The sequence below is a fragment of the Mycteria americana genome, chromosome 1, assembly GCF_035582795.1.
Source record: "Mycteria americana isolate JAX WOST 10 ecotype Jacksonville Zoo and Gardens chromosome 1, USCA_MyAme_1.0, whole genome shotgun sequence".
Lineage (NCBI taxonomy): Eukaryota > Metazoa > Chordata > Aves > Ciconiiformes > Ciconiidae > Mycteria > Mycteria americana.
In genome coordinates, this window is record NC_134365.1 from 187,845,260 (window position 1) to 187,871,895 (window position 26,636).

The window sequence follows — 26,636 nt, forward strand, 5'->3', positions numbered from 1 at the left end:
GCTACCATTTGGGGTGCGAGCACGGAGAAGAACGGGGGTGAAGGCTGAGGCGTTCGTGGCGCAGGGGCGGCCCGCTCGGGAGGCACCGGGCTTGTCTGAAGCTCAGACGCCTCCTCTCGCCCCAGCCTGAAGGGCAGCAGCGCCCGCCGCTGTCGCTGTGCCTCAGCGAGCATCTCCGTCCGCCTGGCAGCTGCGTCCCGGCCGGTGGGCCAGGCCAGGCCGGGCCCGGCGCTGAGGCAGTGCTAGCAGCCTGAGGTCGGCTGGCTGGCCGGCCTGCCTGCCTGCCTGCCTGCCTGCCTGCCGCCTCCTCCTCCTCCTCCTGCCCCGGCGCCCTTCCGTGAAAAGCCTCAGAAAAAAAGTGCCTTTTTCTCCCCCGCAGCCTCACGCGCGTGCAGAAAAGAACTGTGGCCTCAATGTTTTCTTTCTGAGTCAGCAGCGGCTGGGATTTGAGATTGGGTGTTTTGTTTGGCCGCTGCCACAGGCACGAAGGCAGCTGTGAGAGGAGAGGCGTTGCTCAAACTCTGAATGTGAGCGTGAGCCCTCGTTTTATGATTTACTTCTCCTTTCCTTTGTAGTACTAAGGAGAGCTAGAAGTATGGATACACGTGGCTGGTAGACTGGAGCCTAAGGGACATGGGAAGGGAGTGATTTTCATTTACTGTTGGTTACACAACAGTCTACTGTTGGAGACACGTTACTGTCTGCTGGAGATTTTCTCCACTTCTCCAACTGACATAAACTAAGCTGACAAATAATTTTCCCTTTGTAGTAGTTGCATCTACAGCAAGAAGTTTTGTTGGCAAAGTTGTGGCCTTATAGTGTGATTGGTTTTTTTTTTTCATGTTTCCACTAAATCAGCAAAACAACTTCCCCACATTTAAAAACACTGATGTCAGTCAAGCATTATCACCTCAGGTTTTCTAGTATTATGAAATACTCGTACTACAGGAAAAAGTCCCTATTTTATAGTCTGATTAAAAAAACCTAGCCTCCCTCTCCAGTGCTTTCATCAATCTGAAATAGCCCTCAGGATGATAACTGTATCAGATAACACTTCTACAACGCTTACCCACATTCCTAGCAATATTGCCAGCGCTCCCCAGCTGCGGGGAGCGCTGCCAGATAAACAACCCCCGGTCAGCTGGCAGCAGTCTCTCGGTTTGGGTACAGCCAGCCTTCCTGAAAATGGGGCGAGGTGTGTTGGGATTTGCAGGTGGAAGCCTGACTGCGTGGGAGTCAGAGGGAAGAAACACAGAATTAAACAGGGCAGCTGTGGCAGAGAACTACTCATTCAATACAGCTTGTAGCACTACTTCTATTCAACTAGACCAAACTATCTCTGCCACAGTTCTGCTCCCGTTAGTTTTTCTAGTACTCATATGCTTATCTTGAAATTTAACCTTATGAACCAATCAATAAAACTCCTGCATGAATTCAATAATAGAAAGTCATATTTCCCTTAATTTTACGTTCCACTAATCTTACTAGGCATCATATTTATTTTTAATCCACCTTCTGTTGAAACACTGAAATATGCAAGGTTTTGAAGACGTAGTGGTTTGGGCCAACAGTTGTGTTATACAAGCTACAAAGACCTTTGCGATGAATGGCAACCCCAGAATTACGTTGAAAGTTTTGGGTTGTTTGTCTGTAACGGATTGGGAAGTGATGGAAAAGGAGAAGTTTAGGACTTAGCTCAACTTTCATTTGAGCTACAAAAATGTACAGTTTGCTATTTCAAAGGATACCCACAGCATGTTGGGTGCGTCCAAGTCTGTTCAGAAGTGATTCGTAAACTGCTCATGGCCCACCACAGACCCACACTGATTAATCACATTGTCCTATTTCTCATTGTATTTTTGTTATTTATAATGACAGGCAAAACATTGTAATAATATGAAAACATTTCAGAGTAAATACAGAAAAATGTTTTTCCACTTGATTTATTTTCATAATAAACCAATTAAAAATACAAAAGACAAGGACCCAAGGTTCAGAGGGCTCCATCATTTAAAAATTTGTCTTTAAATACAAATTCACTCTGTAATATGAATACATATAACATTAGACCTCTAAACATAATGATCTTATTTGCATCTATCAAAAATTTGTATGGAAACAAATTAGCTGAAAAAACTTCCTTGTGACATTGAATGTACATTATTTACAATCAAAAAAAAGAACTCTTAGCAGTATTAATCTTCAAATACCTGCATAAATTGTATATATTTAATTTCCCTCCCCCCTTACAAAATAATCTGAAGTAGAAAGCAAGATTGTTAAGCTTCATAGTTGCAAAATGGCATGAAACGTTTGCACCTGTAGTGATGCTGTTAGCTTCTGTAATTAAATATATCTGATGTTTTCGTATAAAATACAGACATGGCATTGTCCGTTACTGGAATAAATGTTTCGTGTACTCTCAATAGGAGTGTATGTTCCATTTTGCACACACAAGAGCTTGTGCTGCAAAAACTGCAAAAGGATATCTGGTTATCCAAGTCTAAAACTGGTGTAATTCACTGGTATGAAACAGATACTTGATCATAAAAAAATCATACACATGGAATGAAAATGTCCCACACTAAAAGTAACTGTTGCTTCAAAAGTTAAGTGATACACATACAGATTAAACAGAAAAGGTTACAATAACGTTACTGCAATGTAAATGGACAACAGACTGAAAACATACAGTAAGAAAGAAGTTTGAAACTTTGGCCAACAACCTCAGGAGAAAGTCTTCATAGCGTAAAAAGCATGCTCCTTCATGCCTGTATTTTGAAACATGAGTAAGATATAATTTTATTTATATGATAACATTTAGCAATTAACAGAAAATCAAAATCCATTCTAAAGCATGAATTCTAACAATTAACTGCAGAAATAAAGTTGCTTTGCAACATCTTGCTTCAGAATCAAATCATATATACATAACTGAAAAGGTCCCATCACATTTATGAAAATAATCATCCGCAGGGTCTTTTTTTTATTTATTTATTGATATGAATTGGGTTCTAATGGCTCATTTTCTTGCTTCACTTGAACGTTAGATGGGAAACCATTCGGACTGGACACTACCATCACAAACGGTTGCTGCTGGAATCTCTGCTCCGACTGCTCAGTATCATCTAATTTGTCACTGTCTTCTTCTTTTACCACTCCTTGTACGCCAATCTGTTTCGTTTCTGGTGCTTTAATAACCGAAGTGATCACCGTGCCCGATGGATGAGCTACCACCTGTGAGCTGCTAGGCGAAAATGTTACCACGGGGGTAGTGGCACTGAAGGATGGAGACGAAGCCATGTTGACTGTTCCATTGCAAATTGTCTGCACACTGCTGGTGAGCACCTGCTGAACTTGTGCTGGGCTCAGCACAATTGAGGAAGGAGGCGAGACTGGCTTCTGAGACTGTAGCATGACGTTTTCTTTAAGAACCGTCATGGGTTGTGAAGTAGGAATGGCTTGTAAAATGAATTTTTGGGGTGTTGTTGCCGAGGCTGGATCTGTGCTGGCTATCACTGTAGTAAGAGGCACCGTCTGGAGTGTTACAGTATGCAGCTGCTGATTTCCAGGAGAAACAACCACCGGAACTTGGGTTGGAGTCTGTAAAGTCCTATTAAGATTAGAAAAGATTACAGGGTCAGAACACTTCCACGCTGAGTTTTGAAAAATAATTATAGATTTACTATTGAAAAATCACTTGGCATCACAAACATTTTATTTACCCATAGATTCCAAAAGAGGTAGCAGTCGCTCTCCTAATAAAACAAGAACTGGACCTGACCCCTGAATTTAGCAATACAGTTCCCAAGGTAAAGGTACCCTGCATGAACAATACTACCATTGCCAAACTGAACAGCCTGCCTTTGAGACGTTCAGTAGTTCATCAGAAAACCTGGGAATCGCATCTAAGATCTCCTTCTCAAGCATCAACCAACATCACAAGCATGACCCACTACGCATCTGCCATCAATTTCACGAGGTACCCTAAATAATTCGTAAGTCACGAGCCTGAATAACTTGTAAGTCAGGCCTCAATTCTCCTGACATCTGTAAATACGTTTACCTATATGCAAAAGTATCTGCACTGTAACAGTGCAGTCTGGTCAGGACCTTCTCAGACTCCCAGGACACACAGTTCTCTGTGTGCCAGGCTTGTACGCTCCTTCTGGTAAAGCAACTGAACAGAATTTGCTCCCAAAACATCAGTTGAAATTAGGAATGATTCCATCAGTTGCAGGCTCACAGACTTGGGTACCACATTACTTTCTATATATGTACAGCTGAGAGGGCAACATTAGAGGATTAGCAGCCATGTTGCTGAAGTACACAACTACTACAATGGACAATGGTGACTTAGAGATGGGGCTGAAACACATACACTCCAGTCATGCAAATAAAAACAAAACAAACAAACAAAAAACCCAAAGCAAAACATACTCCTGGTGAAGCAAATGATTTCCAGGGGAGGGAAGAAGGAAGGGAAGGGTAGCTGCTTTGACACCCTCCCACAGCTTGCTCCAGCCCACCATGCCACGCTGCCTCTGACAATCTTTTTCTTTCCTTCTGCTTGTCCTGCAAATTTCTCTCCAATCTTCCTGCTTCTCTTCAGTGTCTTCTCCTGCCGGTCCTCCTCCCCTTTTTTAGTCTTAAGCTCTCCCTTGTGTTTTCTTGAATATATTTGACACCGACCGAAAACAAAAATAACTATCTCCTCCTCCTCTTCGTTTATTTCTACCCCTGCTGAAATCATTTTAGATGGAAAGCCATTTACTGTCAACATTTGTACTTTCAAGTCCTGCAAGTACTTTCATGTACTGCATGCTCTTCCTTCTGAAGACTGGTCATCAGATATGCTGTAAGGGTTGCCTCCTATATTACCATGGAATGTCCTCCTTTCTATAGTCCTTCTACCGATGTAGTACCTATTTTTTACAGCTCTGTGACATCCTACTTGCCAGCGTTTAGCCAGTCAGCTATATTCAAGCTCAGACTCAGCATATTCAAAACTTCAATTTAAAACCATGCTCTGGCTATCACAGTTATAAGAAAAAGCTTACCAAAGCAGGACTTATGTGATGCTGAAGCTATGGGGCAATGTGGATGCAGATGCTGCTCCTGGCGGTAGTCCAACCGCACAGGGAGCTGCATTCCCCCTTTCTTAGTGCAGCAGCAGAGACAAGCAAAGGAGTATTTGTAGAGGATTTCCCAGGTCCCTCTCAGCTCAGTCCTCTGGGAGAGGCCTCCAGCTGAACTCCAAAGATTGCTCCAGCAAGAGCAGCTCCAGTAACCCAGCTGGTATCAGGCTCAGAGCACATCAGTACTCCCTGAGCATCCTCCAGCTGCCAGTCCCTGCTGCAGGTAATCTTTTCCCCACCTTCTATGTGGCTTGGTAATACAAGGAACAAAATCTGCATCCATAGCTTTCTCTTCCTCACAAGAAAGAAGGTTGTAGTAGCCAGGAATGCTGCTATAGTGAAACAAATCCAAATCCTTGCCCATGAGGCTCCCACGCAGGTCTCATCACAGAGGCCATAATAACCAAGACACAAAATTTGATACGACTGACACCAGAGTCAGTCTTGAGCTCCTGCTTCACGCAACTGGAGACAGCCCAAGGAAGAAGCTCATGGAAATGGGGGCTGGCTGGAGGTGAAGCACCAGCTAGAGTGATTGCTTCTTTCTTTCCAACTTCTGGAGAACTTGGTGCTGCAGAGCAAATGCCAACAACCGAGCTTAAAGTGCAAGGCTCAGAATGACAGCACCAAGGCTCACACCAAGTCTGCTAAGGGTTGTCAGTGCTAACTCTCTTTTTCCCCCCAGCAATTCCCCTGGGACCTTGATAGAAAAATCACAAATGTCTGTGTTAGAAGTAGTAACAGGATGAGGGCATCCACTAGCTTTTTTAAAAAATAAAATAATAAAAAAAGTAAACTACCTACAGGTAACCAAACTTGCAGTAAAATCAAGATGTCACATAGATACATCTCAGCCCAGGAAAGTCTACAGAGACCAGCAGTGCAAGTGGAACAGCTAAGAAGGAAAGACAACTGACACTTGCTATCAGAAAAGCATTAAAAGTACCAGAGTAGATACCAAGCCAGCTCTTTAATCCATGAAGAAACTTACTTGAGCCTGAAAGATTAAGATCAACTCAATAGTTGGAGTTTTGAAAGCAGCAGCTGAAGCTGCTAGCCTGTGCTGGTATGCCATCCAGGTATTACTTTGAAGCTACTTTCTTGTTCTTTAGCTGCTTTGTTTTAAAACAAAATAGTAAAAATAAAGGCTTCTAGCTGCTAAATGGCTGTGAAGTACAACCTCAAAAAGTGTGAACTGATCTAATCAATGCAGAAGGTATTCTGCAAAGCACTAGGAGCAGCAGCTCTGAGAGGACCGAACCAGACCGTTTGTCTCAGCACACTGTAATTAGTATGTGCATATCGATGTTAAGCCATTTTATTTCTCCTGAAAGCAAGTCCCATACCTGTACTAGTATTAGTCATACTGTGACTAATAGTTTACTCCAGGTGCTCTATCTTCTCCATCAGTCAAGATACTTATATATGATACACACATATATAAACATGTATTACACATATATGTATACACACACACAGAGTGTGAACTTGCTACAGGGAAAGCATGCAGCAGATGTCTCTACAAGCACAGGATTAAGCAGCACACAGCACCATAAATACACGTTGTTATTTATGCTAATGGTGGCCAAGTAAGACATTTGCCTTAATCGGTAAGGCTACAGACAACTGTGTCTGTTTACAAACTAAAAATCTATCTGCTCAAACTATTTGTCTTGAATATAATTGAAAAAAATACAAGTTTGGTTAATAATTTTGCTGGTTTAAAAAAAAAAAAAGGACAGACTACTTAAGGTGATCTGTTAACACTGGGCTACATTTGTTTTAGGTTCTTTGAAGTGTTTATTTTGCTATGCTTCTGAACTTCACTGTCAATTTGCTAACGCCTTTCTTACTCTAAGGTACAAATCTACTGGGTGATTACTTTAAAAGTTCCTGCTGAGGTTACAAAAAGAACAAGAGCACTGAGCAACAGTGATGAAAAGGAAATGCTGCCATAAAACAGTCTGGTTACAACCAAGAAAAGAATGACAAAAATTCTGAAGTCATTTTAGCTTGGCAGAAAATTATCATCTACTTCTTGGTCCATTTGGTACTGTTAACAGCCTAGAATTGTGCAGTATCATATTAGCTCATCAAGGGGTAACTAGTCATAAAGCAAACAGTATGTGACAGGTAGGAAAAACAAGTTTATTCATCGTAATTTATGTGAAATTTATGAAATGGAGAAAAGGAGAAGATACCAAAAAAACCACTGAAGCCAAGGTAAACGAAGTATTTCACAGCACAGTAAGAAAATGAAACAAGGCAGTATTTAAAAAATACATAGAGAGGTAACAGAGAAGAATTCCCTCTCCAATATACACATTGTTCAACCTACAGCTATTGGGGAAACGATGGCCTTGAGATAAACGGGCGAATTTCCAGGGACTTTCTCCATTTGTTCAACTAACTGCTTGCAAACAACTCATTCAGTCAAGCTAGGAAAAGCGAAGGAGGTGAAGGGGGGGGAATGTGCTTGTTAGAACCACTTCAGATGCCAGAGTCGAGAGGCAATCTCTTTTGGGTGACTACAGGAAGCATCAGCCAAATGCAACTCAGGAGCTCTACCGTCACTGCAAACTGCTCCACGGCTGCGTTCGTGTGCATGACCCTCAGAGTCATCAACAATCTTGTCAATACTTCACCCCAACGTATTGCCTCACAGCCACTGGCCCCTCTACAGCACAAGCTACGCAGACAGGAGCTGCTAAGCAGTCTAGGGTGAGATGTCCATGAGAGGTAGAAAGGCACTTGATGCCTTCACGCCCAGTCTGAACACAGCCTCCTCCAAAGGGAGGGTGGAACTTGCCTGTTCTTGCCTCGCTCTTTGCCTGGACAAGATAATTTCTTATGTCATGAGGACAGAGACAGAGGACTTAACTCTCAAGTCTGGTGTCCTTTTTACTGACCCACGCAGCCTTACAGTCTTCTTTCCAGAATTTTTCAAAACCGCACACTCACCTGAATTAAAACTCAGAAACTTTGCTACTAACAGAGACCTGCAGAAACCCCACCTCTTTCAACATTGCTGAAGACATGTAAAGAGAGCTCCTGTGGATAGCTTCTCATTGTGCAGAAACAAAATTAATCTGTCTAGATGACTTTGAAGTCCCTTCTGCCATAAGCAGCCTTCTTCCTACTACTGCAGAAATTAAATCAGAAATGGGCTTAAGAAAAGGTCTTCTCAGCTGCAGGAAAATAAAATCAAAATGTTTGGTTGTAACCAAAGTCTTTGCTGTGATAGAAGTTGTCCCTATTGTAAATGTGTTCTGAGAAACACACCCTGTTGTAACCTAATTGAGAGTTTCTTGTAGAAGCCCCCTGAGACCACATCAGCCTATTTCTGACCAACATCTCCCTCAGGAAGGGCATTTTCCTCACCATCCTGAAACGTGAAATGTAGCCAAGCCTTCACTAAGAGATGACAGAGATCAGCTCTTTGCATCCATCACCTGCTTCCCTTCCTTTGGGGAAAGCTACAGCAGCAGTGAGCCAGATCCAACAGTATCTGCTAGTCAGTGTGCTGGAGAGCTTCTACTGCAGGCCTTCCTTTGGAGCATGAAGACCCAACTTGTTGCACTGATGGAAGGCTACCATCTAACCACAAACAGAAGCAAAGCACATGCACTGATGCTGGCTGATCAAAGTAAGGCCTTTCAAGTATTAGCCTGGAGTTGTTTCCAATTATCTAGAAGTCCTCAGGTGGCATCACATTCCTTCGCTCATGTTCCCCATCAAATCCCAGGGAGCCCTAGTGAGGTCTTTACTGAGACTGACACCTGTGAGGGCTTTTATTCAGCATACCTATAGGAACGGCAGAGGAATGATGGGCTACAACATTAGCTGACATCATGCAGATGTGACTCTCGTTCTTATTCAGGGAAAAAGGACTGAAAGCAGATGGTCAATGCAAAATCTCAGCAGGACAGTGCCAGACAGCTTCCCTGTGTCTGTGTGGTTATGCAAGCTCAAGCAAAACCAATACAGATAGAGTGTAAAGTATGATTACAGAACATAACAGTGACATTCACTGCACAACTTACACAAGCTAACGTCTATACATGGCACAAGATGAAGACACTTCATTTGAAATAGCAGCTGTAATCACATTTTCAGAGCTGATAAACTCATGCTAGACAAATCTGTCTATTTTTGAGCATCAGCATAGCTGCAGTCAGACCACTAATACATCATAGCCTGAACACAAAAACAGATTATGGAACAACAGCAGAAAGCATATGTGTTTGCTTGGGGTAGACATGACTTTCAAAGGTAATTCCATCTGCTTATCGGGACAATCCACTGTGTTGGCATATTGTTGGCTTCATCACTGTTCTTACACAGAATGCTCATGCCCAGAAAAAACACAATTCACCTTCAGCTACTTCCTTCTCCTCTTGAATGAGGATCTTGCCATTGTGGTCCACGCTTGTGTCACCTTCAGGATGACTTACTGCAACGTTTTCTACCCCAAAGGTTGCAAAAAGGTCAAGATGAAAGCTGTGGCTGATTCATGATGTAGCAGTTCTCCAGTTCAGAAGTGAACACACAAAGCATATCCCACTGGTCCTCTGTGGTCTGTATTAGCTTTTCCCCCAGCTACAGAACAGAGTCAGGATCCTGGTCTTCTAACATGCTCTGTCCAAGCTATCACAATGACAACTTAAAAATACAGAAAAGAAACAATAAACTGAATTTTGATAGAAACATTGTGTTTAAAACCTGAAGTCTGCTAAAGCATTGCACAGGATCTGTCAGCAGTCAGCTAATTGCAAGTGTCTTGGTATATAGAGCTGCCAGCTAGAAGATTCAGCTATGTCCCATATAGTCAACAACAAAGACAGACATAAAATTTTAAATTACTCACAATATGATCTTCTCTGAACCATTATTAACATGAGAACCTCTTTTCACTCCGTCCAGAAGACACTCCATCTTAAATCACTACTACTCTAGATTAAAGGTAAATGAAAATGCATCTCTCTATCTGCAGCCCTAGTCATTTAAGGGAGCAATTTAATTGCCCAAATGCAGGCACCTTGGAGCCCTGTACGATGTACAGGGTAAGGCTAGGTAAGTCCCTAGCCTTACAGGAGAGGTACACTTTCTGGAGCAACAGAAAGGATGCCCTTTATGCTCACAATGACCCAATGAACACGGAGCTGAATCCCAGGCCTACTTCTGTGCCTCTGAATTCCAAGCTAAAATACAATTACTCCAATAAACCAGATATTCTGGTCAACCTATGTCAGTTACTCTGGTTTAAACAGAACAATTTTACAGGTGCTAAATTCAAAGAGACATTTTTTTCCTTCCTTAAAAAAGCTGGCTCATTGGAAAAAGTTAGAAAGAAAATGCTCATCCAGAGAGGCATTTTTATTTTTGTCTTACCACTGGAAACATGGGGTGCCAAATTCAGCTCCCAGTTACACGACTGGAGACTGCAGTAACTGTGCTTGCATCCACCGAGCCAGAGCGGTTAGACCTGCAGAACAGCAGTGAGTTTGCAATTCCCCATATTCCCACTGGGGATACTAGATGTCTTCCCCGGTCAGCAAAACCCAGTTTGCATGACCTGACCCCGCTCCTGCCCCGTTTCCTGAGCTTGGGTTAGCACCACATCACAGCCTGAAGAAGAGGCATCTATCCCTGGTGAGCAACACTTCTTGTCTCTCCTGCATACAGTAGCACTAAAACTTGTATAAAAAGCCCATCAAAAGCCATCCAAAAGCCAAGACCTTTCCACTTCAGAGTAAGACACCACCCTCCCCTCAAAGTACACAAAATTCTGCGTGAGCTTTGTGCCACTATAAATGAAGCCATTGCCTGTCTCCTGTGAAGAACCAACCCCTGATTTACACTGGCACACCCATTTCTTTGAGAAACGCAAAGAGGCCCTGGGGAATGGCTGCCACACTCTCCCAGTGATGCTCTGGGAGTAGACTTTACCAGGCATGCTGCCTAGCGCAGGGGAGGGATGGTGACATGAGCCCTTCACAACATTCTTCAAATATGATTCTTTTACCCAGTCCCTCAGCAGAGAAGATGCATGTTCAGACTTCTTCTGTGAAGGATATGGTTAAATGTTAAGAAGCCAATTGTTTTGACCTCAAAAATCCTCAGTATTTTCTATTTTTTTTTATTCTCACAACACAACAGAAGCAAATTGCTGCAGAGGGAAGACCATTTATTTCCATGAAGAAGAGAGAAGAACGTTTATATGAATAAAACTTCAGAAGCTACATTGCATAAGACAAATTTTGTGGGTCCAAGACATTTACGCTTCAAGGCAGAGCCCAACCACTAACCAGTATGCATGAAAAAACCTTCTGAGGATCATTCCCAAACCCTGGTTGCCATTTTGCCCAAATGACCCTGACTATCTACATGCCCCAACCTCTGAACACCAACTGCAACCAATGTTGCTATTTGTCCTCATGCTTCCTTATGAAACTACTATAAAGTGACTCCAACCACAACCCTAGAGAGACATCAGAAGGTTTGTCAGCTCTTACTCTATAATGGCAATCGTACCTGCTGTACATTTTCAAATCATGTAGACCATTCATTTCAACCCTTATGGAAGCCTCACTGCAGCAATTCAGAACATGTACACAAACACATTCAACTGCTAGAGATTTATACCTATTTGAACAAACAAATCCAAAATCCAGTTCCTTTGTTTTAGCCTTATTATAAAACAAGACCTAAAACATATGCTCCAAAAAATGTTCAATGTGCCATTCTACCTCACCAAACTATTTGAAGTTTGCATTTTGAAACTGAGCAGAAATGTATCCGTCATAAATTGTATTTTTAGAGCCTGGAATGGGCAGTGACTACTGCACAGAACTCATCAGCACCTTGGTTTGCAGGTTGGCCCATCCTGGTTAAAAGCACACAGAAAAAATCTGGGTTGTGGTTTTTATTTTCACTCTAACTGCTCAGACACCTTAGTACATTCTTTCTTAATTACCAATACTTCCATACCACTCAGTAATTACGTACTGTACTGAAAAAGATCTGATGGGTCTTTTTGTTTCCTTCATCTGAGACACTTCATCATCTTGGCTAAGGAAGTGCAATGGATTAGATCCGACACAACAGAGAACCCTAAGACTTTAAGGCTTTTACTTCATTTGAACTTCACACGCATTGCATCTCTGCTACTTTTTCCCCTCTTAGCTTATTGCCCAAGGTCCGATTGTGAAATACCATAATGCAATAATTGGATGTCATAAAGTCACTGAGCAGCTTTCCAAATGTTAGGCTGGACAATTCTTGCCTGCTTGCCCTATTAGGTCTTACAGATACTTGTTTGTTGTTACCATTTTTTATACCATCTATACTATTGATACTGGTTTTGGCATATAATCTAGTGTAGGTCTCGCCTAGAGTTATTTAACTCTGCAAATTGCTGAACTTTCCCCCTATTAATGTTTAATAGCTTTATTCTACTGACTTAAATGGTACTGTATAGCTTCAATTATGTCTGTACTTGTTTCCTTTCACTGTATTGCCCTAGTCAGTTTTTACAAGTAGTTAAATCCTTCATCAACCCTGAAATCATAGGATTGCGCTGTACAGAGTAGCTTCATTCCTAAGCTTTAAAAACTTACAAGACATCACCTTGATGCAGATTTTTATTAATTTTCTAAATAAATTCCAAGACTGGTTCTTTTTTTTTTTTTTTGGCCAAATTCTTCATAATTATCTTTCACATAAACTTCTGATCAAATATAACCCTTGCATCTTAAACTAATTCTACTTGGTTACAACAATAAGCAAAACACAATTTGTTTTCAAATCATGCATTTTAGAATTAAAAGACAAATGAAAACAGATATTGTCTACTTAAAAATGGTAACCCTTTCCAGTTTGTTTTACAGTGCCTACCAGCAACTATGAAAAATATTTTTGCTTTCATGGCCCAATGTTATTTATTCCCTTGCAGCTTTACTAACCAGTGAATTTCTCTTTCCAGTGTGAATTTTTCATATTGCAGCACGAATGAAAACATTTCATAATTTTTAAGGAAACAAAAAAACCCCAGGATTCAAACTAGGAAGTCCAGGGATAATTTTAAAGTTTGGGGTTTTTTTACCCCAAGGAAAGAAGAGATAATATAACTTTTTTCCTCGATTGAAGCTGCAGTCTTGGTTTGTCATTTCCTATATATAAATCTTCAGCTTCCTCAACTACTTGGCTATCTCCTAAAGCATTTCTTATTGATTCTATTATATCAGTCACTAGAGGCTGATCTAAACAGTTTCAGTTCTTCTTTCAGTTCTTCTGAAAAACCTAGCTCTTACTGCTATTCTGGATTCTCCTTTTATGTAAGTGGAGTTTTAATAACTAGCTTTTACAGCATCCCTCTAGTAGCAGATATGAGAGAGCAAAACTTACTCTTTGGAAATGAAGAAATTATTTGGTTTCATTAGTGTCATTACTTATTTCTCTCTGAAAAAATCGTGTGGTTAACCCCAGATAGTCAGTACCAATCCAAATCTATTGGTGGCTCTGGATGTAATTTTCAAAGGAAAGAACAGAGGAAGGGAGCAGGAAATAGCATTATTGCCATTTTGCAGCACAAAATGATAACCATTATAATGGTGACGTTAACACAGCAAATCTCAAAAAAAAGTGATGTTCATAATTAATTAAGAATGTGCAGTTCCTGAATTATATCCTGAAGCTTTCCTGAAACAGCTTTAAGGTCCAGAATCACCATATACAATTCTGACATTCCTGTGAGGGCCCTAGATTTCAAGAACATTTATTTGTTTTAGGTCTTTTGTAGTCAGTGGAGATGAACAAGCTCCATCAGGGGACGTCTCAGGCTAGGGTAAAACAAGGCTTAAGTGATTGTTTTTGAAGCCTCTTCAATTAGGATGCTACCACTAACAAGTAGGTGCAAAGGAGTCATGATGCTTAAACGCTGTGTAGTGTTAGCCAGTTGACTTACAAATTAAGCGTGGAAGCACGACTGTCTCCCAAATTAGTCTGCAGATACAGGGCTCCCATGAGATTATTCTGTTAATTGTTTTCTAAAAAGCAACAGAACATGCTCTTGTAACAGCAGCAAAATGCTAGAGTAGATAACAAGGAGCGTTCCCTTGTTGTAACTGGGGACAATACAGAAGATGAAAGAGATGACAAAAAATTCTTAAGAAGAAAAATTAAGAAGCAAGAAGGAAAATCTTTTTGAAGGGATCATGCAGACACACCATATATAATTCAAAAGACACCAAACAGTGAAAAAGCAGAGCCATGAAAATACTGCCTCTGCTGCGGGACAGAACTGATGATACCAATTTTAAAGAGAAGGTGTGTGTTTTTCCTCTCTAAAGGATCTGCATCAGGCCTAATACTACAGGAAACACGTGCTTCCCTCCACCAAAGGCTGAGCATTTATGAGTGTACACGTCGCAGTATGCTGTAGTAACTCCCAGTTCCTAGGATCAGCCACAAAGACATCGTTTCCCTTCAGCCAAACTGGGGAATGAGCATTTTTTTGAAGCACAACAAAGAATCTAGTCTTTCTAGCCATCATCCAGTGAATTTATTATTATTCATACATTTATTTTCTGTACATTTTCTTACCTTATACTCTGAACCGAGGGATTTAACGTTTCATCCGGAATATTACTGGTTACAGCTGCATGTCCTTCTGCGAGGGACTGCAATGGCTGCATTACATGAACTGTCCGAAAAAGCTGAGTAGGATGTACTGGCTGCGGAGATTGCATTGTCCTCAAAACTTCTGAAGTCAAGCCAGGTGTCTGCTGCTGTACAATTTCTATGTGCTCCTTCAGCTTAGCAGGCTTCGAGTTTCCTGTTTTTAGCACTGTGGTTGATCCTCCCTTTGTTCCCGTGTTTGCAGACGCTCTAGATCTGCTCGACTGGTTTCTATTGGCCACAGGAGTTGAGAGCAGAGTTGAATCTGATGATTCAGTGCTAGGGCTCGCATCTTCATCATCTATATAGACGAGATCTTTTGGCATTTCTTTAAATTGATATACTAGGCGCTGACCTTCTACTTTAGCCAGTATTCCTCTTTGGTAATAGTATCTGTTTAAAGCGTACACATATCAAGTTACACAGTGTTTTTTGCCAAAAGCCAAAGAAAAAAAAAAAAGAAAAGAAAAAAGGCAACAAAATCCCCAGAAAATAAGACCAACCGTAACAAGTAAACAATATTTTAAGTGCCTACTTTCTTCATTATACAGGAGTGGCTGAAACCAGGACAAATTTCAACCTCAGATAACTCTGAGGAGAAAGAGAAGAACTCTGTGACTTGGCAGCTCTGCTATCAACTCATACTCTTTAAAAGTTGCATGAAACTTGTCATTCTCCTCTTGACTCATACAGTTCTTTCAGTTACCTGAATTCATGCTTATTCACCAGTGAGCACAGGCAGACATTTTAGCTACAACAAAGCAAAGGGAATAGGACAGGAGAGCACTACTTCTGTTACATTTACAAATTAATATGACAATTTGAAATCACGCACACCGAGGTGAGGGGTGAAGGGAAATGCAAAGAAATGCATAGCTGCTCAGTTGGACAATTATCAGTCAGCAGGTAAGACTGAAGCTTTGTGGATGTCTGCTTATTTTGCACAGTCTTCTATGTATGAGAAAAAGCCCAGCCTGATAGGCAGAGGCATATGAAAAGCTGTTTTAAAACTGTTCACACAAGTTCAGAGAAGCACAACCAGACCTGAATTCTAAAACTGTGTCTTCCACTGGAAATGGGAGCATTTGCAACAACTAGAAATAATTTCATTAATACACCTGAATTTAGGATTTTTGGGAAAAAAGAGATTCAAATTTTATGTAAAAGGCTTGCACCACTTGGAATCTTCAGTGTCTGTCTTTGTCTCTGGCTAACTGTGAAGATGTAGCTTTTGCAGCAGCACTGAAAATGTCTGAGCTGAGACTGAAGGTTACTGATTTGGGGTTGAGGTTAGTAAGGGTTACTTTTAGCTAGCTTTTTTATTTTGCCAAAATAACTTCTTTGTTTCCCAAATTTCTGTTGTTATACAAATTAGATAAGGCATTTAATGCATGCAAACACTAAGGCAACAAAACCAGTCTATTATTAAAAATGCACATACCTGAGAGCTCTACCCATTGTCTCATAATTCATGTCAGGTTTGTTTTTGTGTTTTCCCCACAACCTGGACACAGCCTTGGAATCTACCAGCTTGAAAATGCCCTTCTCTCTTTGAGTCCATTTGATATATTTAGGACATGTAGCTTTGTCCTGGAGCAGTGCTAGTAAGAACTCCCAGAGATAAATTGTATTTCCTAAAATAAAAGTATTTCAGGACACAGGAAAAAAAAGAAGAAAATATTAGTTGACCATATTTTATTAATGATGTAAATAATCTAAAAATTAAGAAGCTGGTATCTTTATGAATACACTGTAATGTATCATCAAGACTAGGGAATAGTGATGGAAGGGCATGGGAAGCGATTCTTGTTGGTTAGTACAATCTGTGTGCCCAACCACCCTAGCCATTGCCTGTAACCTACAGAGTCAGGTACCTGTCAACCTACAGTCACCCCGTTCCAACCACCAATGTTAGACAGCTTTAGCCGCCTATGTGTACACTTCCCTCCTGCCTAATCCAGTTACAGAAGCAGTCCCTATTGCTTTACCTCAAATAGGAACATGTCCAGGTCCATCCTCTGAAAATGCTGGAAATTAAGCCCTTGCTTAAATACTTTGCTGAATTGAGGTGAGTGTTATAATCCTTTTAAAGGCTAAACAAAATCCTTACTTTTAACACTTAGATTTATAGGGGGCAATCAGTGCCATATGCTGAGGTAGGCAAACCTTCAAGAACAAAGTTTAGAAAAAAGATTCGTTTTTTTAATCCAGTGAGTGCTTGCACTTGCTGGTAGGCAACATTCAAATTTCATTTTACAAACAAGCAGGCACAAACACTTATGTATGGAAATCCATCACATCTGTTCAGTGTTTACCACATATAAACAGTATTAAAATCACAGATTGTGAATACTTAAAACTACTACAAAATTTGCATATTCTTTTTGTCCGAAAGCACATTTAAGGAGTCTAAACTCATGTAACTAATGAGACCCTTTTCCCTGCTTTTTTAAAGGCTTTTGGTGTCTGATGTTCTTTTGGACACTTGAAGCCGCACATAAGCTTCTTCGTGATGATGTTAGTCTGAGAAAGGAAGAAAAAACTTCTTGTATGAAAGTATCACCTCCCACAAGTAGCCGTGCAAAAACACAGCAAGGACAGCATGTGCAGATTTTTTAAGCTTCACAAAAAATGATGCCCAGTGCATCAGAAGGTGACAGGATCTCTTTTGTTAGCTTCAAGTTAACCTGGCAATTTTTTCAACTTTAATAACCACCAGTCTGAACTTTTTTCAACAAGAGCAGGTGTCTTACAAATTAAAACTCCCATACTGCTGTATTATAATTTATATTTGCAAATATTCAGCAAAGTCATCAGCACTGGCAGTACAAAATGTTAACAGCTCCTTCAGCAGGTGGAAACTTGAAAAGTGAGCATCCCTAGAGAAAAACCACTGCCTTTGCAACAAATGTCTCCCAGCCTACATGAAACGGTCAGCCTGTTTGCCTTCGGATACCTGGAAGGCAAAGGTACTGCTTAGGCAAGACACAACGTCAGCCAGGAGTGAGAGCATTCCCAGCCACTTACCTTCTAATCCAGGGTGCTTTTGTTGTAGTCTAGACTAAAAATGCTCAGCGGCATCAAGGCAGTCTGAAAATTTGTCGCTGCTTAGCCACTGAAAATCACTGTGAAGAGGACTGTCTGCGAAAACTGCATCTGCTTTACTTACAGGCAGAATTTTTAAGCTCCTCTGAGTCACAGCAGCAGAAAAAATATGTAGAAAACTCAGTTTTCTGCATGCATCGCATCAAATAATTATATGGAGGGCTTGGTATTTTAGCATACATGTTCTCCTTAAGGGAACATTGTGGATACTGAGAGCCAGGCAACTCTCATGATTTTTTAGCTGCTTCCTTGCCATGGCTGGTTATATTAATATCCCTTTTACTTCAATTCTATGTTCCTCAAAATGCTAAACAAATGCTTTTGTGGTAGCTTTTTTCGTAACAGGCAGTGGTTTCAGGCAACACGCTCCTTTTTAATTCCTTCTGAATTAGCAATTTTGTAACAACGGACAAACGTGAAATATGGTGTATCCTTGCTATCATCGACAGAAACATTAGACTCTTCTGCCTTTTAATTTTGTGGCTACCTGCTTTAATATTTTTTATTGTTTCATTTGAGCACTACTTGGAGGTTCCTCTGATACTTTTCTTTCATTTTTACTTAAAAATCAGGTTTTAATTAAAAAAAAAAAAAAGGCAGCAACAATGCATACTCAAAATTGCTGGCATTAACCCGTTAAATATTTATTGCTTGCAAACAAGTCTTTATTTCCTGTTATTACACAAAATCCCTCTTCAAAAGAAAAAAAAAAAACCATACTCATTTGTTAGTGTAGTGATTTTTCTGATTTCAAGAGAGTCTGGCATTCTTATGCTACCACCTTGCAGGTTTGGCTGGGCTTCTGTCCTGGCAAGTATTGCACTGCATGCAAGCACATCAGTCCCTAGGCGTGTGCGCAGGCACTTGTGGTGACACAGGGGAGGCTCATTTCCAGCTCCCACTGCGCGCAGCAGAACTCGGTGGGGGCCAGCACATCAGGCTGCCATTCAAACGCCAGCCCAGGCACGGGTGCAGGTGCTGGACCCAATAGCAAAGCAACCAAGCTGTTGACAAAACTGACAGGCACTACTGAACAGTTCAGTCTGGAGGAAATGATTTACTGTATCAGTTATGTGGTATTTATTTTCTTTCTGCCTTTTAAACACAGGAGGAATGAAAGAAGCATCAAAAATGCAAGTTTTCTGCCCAAGTCTTCAAGCTGCGTTATAACCTTCCTCAAAATGTAGGGCTTGGTACTTCCTGCTGCCAACTGGCAGCCTCGATTAGCTCCTCGTGCAGAATTAGACACACACAGATGGAAAACGTTTTCAAAGATCATCTGTCAAAATAACCATAGTCCAAAGAAACCCTAATACAATGCAAAGCGCTCCCCAAGACTTCGCTCAAAACACAGCAGCCTCTGTGGGAGCTTGAAAAGTTTCCAAGAACCCTTGCTACTACTGTGACAAATACGTTATTCTCCCTAGAAACTGGGTATTTCACCAAGAAATCGCATGCACTAATTTCTTACTTGCCTTAGATATTAACTACCTCTGAGCATAAGACCTGGTTTTACATTACAAGAACATTAGTGAACACTTTCTTTTTACATCACAAATGTTTTCTTTTTACAGGTCACTCAGAAACAATGTTCTTTTAAGAACTTCAGTGACAACTCTTTGACTTACCTTTTCCATCTTTGTTTTTCTTTTTCACAGATATGTTTGGAGTTGTAGTAGGGGACTCAGGACGAGATGGTTTCGGCTTCTTCCCTGAAATAAACCACCAGTAAGTCAAACTGCAGATTAAAAAAAACTAAATAAAAAAGAACAAGGACCTGAAAAGGGAAGAGATTTGATTCCCCAATTCAGAGAGGATTCAATTTCTAGTAAGTTAGGAGCTCAGTTCTATGCTGAACTTTTTCAATTTCTACTATGCTCTTAGTGTACTTCTAGTAAAGATTATGCTCACTTTTCCAAAGTCCATGTACCTTGGAAATTTCTGTGGCTTTTTAGGTATTCTTAAGAGCACTTAAAACAGAAGAGGTGAGAAGAATAAGCTATTAACTGTGGGCGAGAGTTTAAACAGGAAAAGCTAGATGAAGTACAGAGCACTATCTTGTTCATTTATCACCAAATGGAATTTAGGGATAAAACAAGATCATCTGCTTGTTTAATAGATTGGAAGTCTCCACTGACAGCAGCAAACTATGCTGCCATGTGAAGAAAACATTTTTCAGTCCTGTTCTCTTTTATACCTTTCTCAACAGTGGCTACAGGTAAAGGAAAGTCACTTGTCTGCTTAAGACCAGCAGAACCAGTAACAGGCTCTGAAAAACAGTGGTTTTTAAAATCATAAGCATGGTGGCTCTATCTGGCGAGGAAGACTGAAAGGAAGAAGTTAGTTACAACCAATGACAAGAATGAAGAACGTTGATTTGAAAATGTTGAGAAATCAACTACCTAAATGTAAGTGGAGTAAAAAATATAAGTCATGCTGAAGTATTTTTCAATATAAAACATTTACCCTGTTCCTTTAGTAGTTCTCATTCCCTGCAATGTCAGCTTTTACAGGTAATGTAATTAATCAGAAACCTTCAGAACTTTCTTAAGAAATAAAAATTTCTCCTATCAGGTTTTGCAGTGACCCCTTAGAACATTGACAATACCTAAATCATTCGTGTACTACCTTCACTCTTTTGAGAGGCAGAATAGACGAAGCAGGCACAGGACTCAGAAAAACATACTTCTAGTCCAAATAACCTATCGTCATAATTAAAGACCTAAAAAAAGGTATTTTTCTTTTTCTCTATTCACTGCATTTCCGAAGAGTTTATGTTCTACAGAGGCAAGACCAATAGCCCTGTGCAATCCTGTACACTATGACATTCCACTTTTGGTTTTGTTTTTAGGGGCTGTTTTAGTAAGTAAACGGCTCTGCTGCAGGGTAAGAGTGAGGGTTTTTCACTAGCTCTGAAAAAAAATGCTCAGTGCCAGCCTGCGCTGCCTGCTTTGTTCTAGACTTCCAGGTATCTATGAAGAAGTCATAAGAAACACTAGCTGAGGCACTCACCTTTTGACATTAGCAGTCTTGCTAAGTCCACCTTTGCACCTTTTTTTTCCCTCTCTCTTTTTTTGACAGGGCATGGGGGAGGAGGGATAGCAAGCTGAGGGAGCTACACTGAGGAAACTCCAGTAACACCTGGTGTCCTCTAATTTTCTTGCTTCCATTCAGACAGGATTCATGACTGAGGATGGGACATAAAGTTCAGCCATTGTCTTGGCCAGTAATGTGTTCCTTGATTTGAATGAAGATGGGAAGGAGGAAATCCTACAATATTGGGTTTTCTTAATACATCATCATATGAAAGGATAAACTGGAGTGCATTTTTAGCAGCTTTGTTCCACTCACCATTATTGGTTGCAGAAATGTCTGTTTTCCCTAAAATGTCTAGATGAAGTCATTCTTGTATAGATCGGCTTCTACTGCACAAGAATTCCCTCAGGGTAACTTTGGCTAAGCGCTTTTCTCCCCTTAGATTTGTGTAATGGGAAGACTCTGTTGGGTGCTCATCTCGTTTCCCCTCTTGCACAGGTGTAATGTACGCCATTAAGGAGTGGGGAGTATTATTTTTATGTAATTAATTATCTTGTGTCCAAATGGGATCAGGTCTTAAAAGAAAATGAAGTGGATGAGGGCTCAATTAGGTTATGACTGAACCACTGCTGGTCAACTTCAGGAAACGTAAGTATCGATCACATATAATTTATGCACTTCTGATTAGGGATAACCTAGGCTACTAAATATGAATACTAGTGCTACAGCAATTCTAGGCTCTCTTATCCCAGCCTAGCCTACTTCAGGACATCCTATTTGGACAATCCTCTACCAGAAACACATCTGAAGTTAGAAATCAGTGAAGAATGTGAAACTCGTTTACAGAAAGGTATTGATGTCACTGCTCTATATCTGGGCTAGAGATACTTAAGATGATTTTAGACTACACTGCGAGCTATAATCTCCAGGCGCTGACTGATACCATCAAAAACACAGTTAACAGAGACACACAAGATACGTTTCCTTTGTTTAAAAGAAGATATTTTCTAAAAGCACATTAAGCATTAGCACGCTTCCTCCTTTGGTTTGATAGAGCATGAATTTGTTACCTTTCAGAGTACATCACTAAATTCCTTTTTAGGAGAGAATTTTACAAAGAGGAAGGATGAAGAATGTGCAAGAGCTAAGCCTTATGTGGGGCTACCATAATTTTGTATAGCTAATTAAATTTATAATTGGTATTTCCACTTTCCTATTTCCATGGTTGCAAAAACACTTCTGGTTAGAAAGTCATGCTACAAATGAATGTGATACTTAGAAAGTGAGATGCTCATCCTGATTAAATATTTTATCCCACACCAGAAAAAGTTCAATACATTTTCTTGCACTGTTTTCAATGTTTTTTGTTTAAAAAAATATAATATATGTAAAAATATAATAAACAGTATATATCTAAAATATAATGTGTATATAACTTATGTGACCACCTACTGCCAGATACCTCCCATAGCAAAAATGGGACTGAAGGTACTAAATAGCAAATTTCAAAGTTTCTTTCTCTGACATCCCTTTGTTCTTCCTGTCTTTCTGATCCGTAGTTCAGCAGCTCAGTGCTCAGACATTCATGAGTACAAACATCATGTTGAACACAGGTTTGGAGTTGAGCAGATGGGTTGGATACAGCTCTGCTGCTGCAGCAATAAGGCCAACAAGGAAAGGAAGTGAAGTCACCCCATCACTTCTGGAGAACGTTTTCTTGGAGGAGCTCTACTTGGCAGTGCCATTCTGGCTCAGTTAGCTAGCAATGCTCTGCACAATGCAACCCTACAAGTTCAGCTGATGGATTATATATGCTAGAAGTCTATAAAATCATGAGTGGTTTCGATAGAGCAAAATGACCACGGTCCTTTGCCGTGCCACAAAACTGACCAAAGGAAGGGAAACAGGTGGCACTTTAAAAAACAAACAAACAAAAAAAAACCACCCCACCCCCACACTGTACGTCATCCTGAAGTGCACTACAAAATTAATAACATTTTGCAGTAATTGTACACCAATGCCTTACAAATCCCTGGACATTTTGAAGTAAACTTTAGCATCACTCGGAGCACACCATCTACCTCATCAAGTCTCAACTTCATCGCAAACTAGTAGTTAATGAAACACGAAGCTGATGCATCTTTTCTAGTATTTTTTCTATCCAGTGTAACTGTGAAAAACAAACACACACATTTTCTGTGAAGCAACTGGTTTTCTAACCTACAGCTAGAGAGGAGGAAGGAGTGGGAGTAAGCAGCAGCACAACACGAAAGAGGGTATGAAAGCATCAAGCCAAGGTTAAATGTCTGGCAGACAGCGGCACCTTGTTTTGACCCACATAGCAGCCAACATTAAAAAGAAGAAGAAAAGAAAAGAACAAAAACAAAAAAACAGTTTAAAATCCTCTTACAGTTGGTTATCTTGCAGTAGTGTGCACAGCACGGTAGTTTCCCCAGCAGCACTCTTGGGGCAGCTGCTGGTAAAGCTCTCCTCCACAGCGGTTTCAGTTCAGCTTTCTTACGGGAATCAGAGACTTCCCGACCCACACCCGTCCCTACCAGACCCTGTGACACACACAGGGCCCAGGAGGCTTCCCCAAGGTTTCCACAGGACAGTACTCTCTGTCTCACAGATAACAACTCCCAACATTTGGGAGTGTGATGGTTGCATTAGCAGCAAAAATGTACTCTCATTCAGCAGGAGTATAACTGGGCAGCAGGAGTCCTGTTCTGGAAGGCTTTTTTTCCACAGGGGAACCTGTCCAAGTCCTAATGCACTGGTTCAGCCCAGGATTAGTTCCAGAAACATAACTCTCTTGTTTTATTTTTCTTTTTTTTTTTTTAATTCATTGCAACAGCACCTTACATCTGTCTGCACTCCATGACCCTCGTCCACTGTAGACATCAGCTTCAGGACCTCTGACAAGGTCCACACTGAAGCAGGGTGGGAAAACAGGAGCAGAAGGTCTGACTAACACCATGTAACTTCATTACTCTTCAGCACAGCACAGACTCCAACGGAACATCACTCAATGGACACTGTGTAAATGTTATCTACCGCGAATGGGACTAATGCTCACTATAGCATGCAGCTTTTTAGAAAAAAAAATTTAAACCTTTCATATTCAAGAAAAGCGAAAAAATCCTCCTCATTCTCATCCCATATTCTGAACAGATCAAGTACGTTTATTTGAAGCTCAATAGGAGCTACTTAAAGTACTTCAGCATTTATGGTTACAAAAGCTCTATAGCTTGTATTGCAATTCTGCTCTGAAGAGAAACTATAAATAGGAACAAGCAGAGATCCATGTTTCCTGTGGTATAAGCCATCATTGCTACCTCTCCGACATCGTTAACATCTAAGCACCAGTATCTGTGCTTACACTACCTAGTAAGAAAATGCTTTCTCTGTATTTCTAGCTAAGCCCACTCAGTTATTTTGACCTGACACCCAGAATGGTTCCAGACACCCACAGGGGAGGCAAGCATGCACCCACTGCTCTCCTACTCCACGCTGCTGTTCTCCAGTAGCATCTTACCTTTTTTCTTCTTTGGTTGTTCAAATTCTGGAGTCTCTGGTGATTCAGCATAAGGGTCTGGCGCTTGGTGAACTTCCACCACCTCGGGGATCCCATCAAGTGTGACTGACACATGTGTAATAGGAGCCACCATATCGTCATCTTCAGTTGCGCCAAACATAGTTGCTTAAGGGAGAGGGACAATAGGAATATTTTCACACAGCCACAAGGACTTTTAAAAGCTACTTGTTACAGCAAATGTTTAAACATAGAATGAAATAAAACTATGACATTTAAGGCCTTCATGGGAGAGAAGACCAGTTCATAATGGAAAATACCCACCCACAACATTTTACACAAGCAGAAGCAGTATTAAAATAGAACAATTCAATGACATAACCCACTCCCCAAAAAAGCACAATTATTTGGTGATCACACTTTTTAATTCAAATTTAAGACAATCTGCAGATGTAAGTGTATATTCTTTTATCTTGGCAACATAGACAGACTCATCCTCTATCAGCCAAACAAAACACAGCAGTCTAAACAACCTTGCTTCATTCACACCTTCCCTTTGTAATTTTTGATTCTTTCTCCTATCTGTCAATGTTCAACTCTGGCATGACAATGAAATCTTTCATTGCACACACCACTGGATTTCTGATAATCCAAACTACGTACATAAAGTCTACCTGGAAGCAAAATCATCCTACCCCTTCCAAGCAGCCATGCTGCACTGAATCCCTCCTCATTTCATAAATAAACAAGGTAAATACAGACTGGATTGGATTTCATAAAAACTTACTTATTCTTTTTTCATCCAACATAGGACCAGGGGAGTCCATATTGAGAAGTGCTTCAGCAGCCTCGATTGTTTCCATTGTTTCATCTCCATTATGACAAGATGCTTCAACTAAAAGCAAGAGAAAATAACTAATTCTTAACAAGCTACAAACTGGACTTAAAGCTTAACATGATACTTATTCCCATTTAATTTCTAGGAAAAAAAAAGTGGTAACCATGGTCTTCTACTAGATGAGTAGTAACAGGTTATCTGGGGAGAAAATGCACACTGCAGTCATGTCATTTATTTAATACACTACATTCTTCAGATTGTATATGTTAAAAAAAAACCAACCCCAAATGCTTTGTTTCTGCCTCATCTTTCTAACCCCTCCCTTTGCTGATCAAGCACATGCAGTAAAACACAACACCCACAAACCCTAAGAAATTACTACCACAAACAACATTCCAGACAGTATCCTTTAAAAAAAAATAAATTGCTAATTTCTTCTTATGGTGGTCCAAAGGAAGCTAATTCCTTAATCAAGAGATGCTCACCAAAAATATCCTATCATTTAGCCTGGAGGACAGACAAGAAAATACTCCACAACTTCTATTAGAGAGCATATGATCTAAAGGTGTAACTGAATCCTAAACCATTCAAATCTGTGGAAATTATACATAGGGCTAACAGCACAGGCTCCAGGAACACACTGGAAAGCAAACATAAAACACAACCAGCAATACAGAGGGCTGACAAACTTTTAAAAAATTTTGACTACTAGACAAGCCCTCATCAGTCTCATGAGGGTGGTCATTAGACAAATCCAAAGTTCTTGAACATTAATTAATAATTAAGGTCATGTGAAGCTACACACACAAAAAAATCCAATAAAATGTCATTTCTTTCCCAACACCTAAAGCAGATTTGCAAAATAACAGCTGTCCAAGAAGATAATATTGGTTTCACTGGAGGAGTATCTTACCAGGGGATTATTTTCAAAGTAATTATAGCATGACAAACAAGTTAGATGTTAGTTCCAGTACCTGGTACCATAAACTTTTAGAACTGTTTAACACATTCTTTCAGAAATTACTCTTTGTTGGATGGAAACGCACGGGCCAGGCTTCCTTATCCTTTGCCACGAATTTGAAGCCACGTTGGGGAATTCGTTTGCATCTATCAAAGCAGTACAAAGGTCTGCGTTAGTATTCCCCTCCCTAGGACACCAATGAACCTCAGTTACTTTTTCAAGTGCGGTAATGAGTCAGCTTCACACCCTCTCTCCCTGTTTAGCTTTCAGGAATTTTGGGTGGAGCAGTCACAAAAAAAAGGAAAAAAAAAAAAGGAGACAGACTGACTGACAGAGCAAGCAAAA

The 26,636-nt window shown here is 40.5% G+C and overlaps 1 protein-coding gene across 3 annotated transcripts in view; it reads right to left on the reverse strand.

The window, feature by feature from the left end:
• Window positions 1-1,927: 1,927 nt before the first annotated feature.
• Window positions 1,928-26,636, reverse strand: part of ELF1 (E74 like ETS transcription factor 1) — a 69,660-nt gene continuing 44,951 nt past the window's right edge. For all 3 annotated transcript variants that reach the window (XM_075488758.1, XM_075488765.1, XM_075488760.1), the window contains exons 4-9: window positions 25,280-25,387; window positions 24,496-24,660; window positions 19,550-19,633; window positions 16,258-16,450; window positions 14,742-15,209; window positions 1,928-3,613 (exon numbers count right to left, since the gene is read on the reverse strand). In XM_075488758.1, the coding sequence (XP_075344873.1) occupies window positions 2,995-3,613; window positions 14,742-15,209; window positions 16,258-16,450; window positions 19,550-19,633; window positions 24,496-24,660; window positions 25,280-25,387 (1,637 nt within the window). In that variant the 3' untranslated portion in view covers window positions 1,928-2,994. The remainder of the gene's footprint in view (window positions 3,614-14,741; window positions 15,210-16,257; window positions 16,451-19,549; window positions 19,634-24,495; window positions 24,661-25,279; window positions 25,388-26,636) is intronic.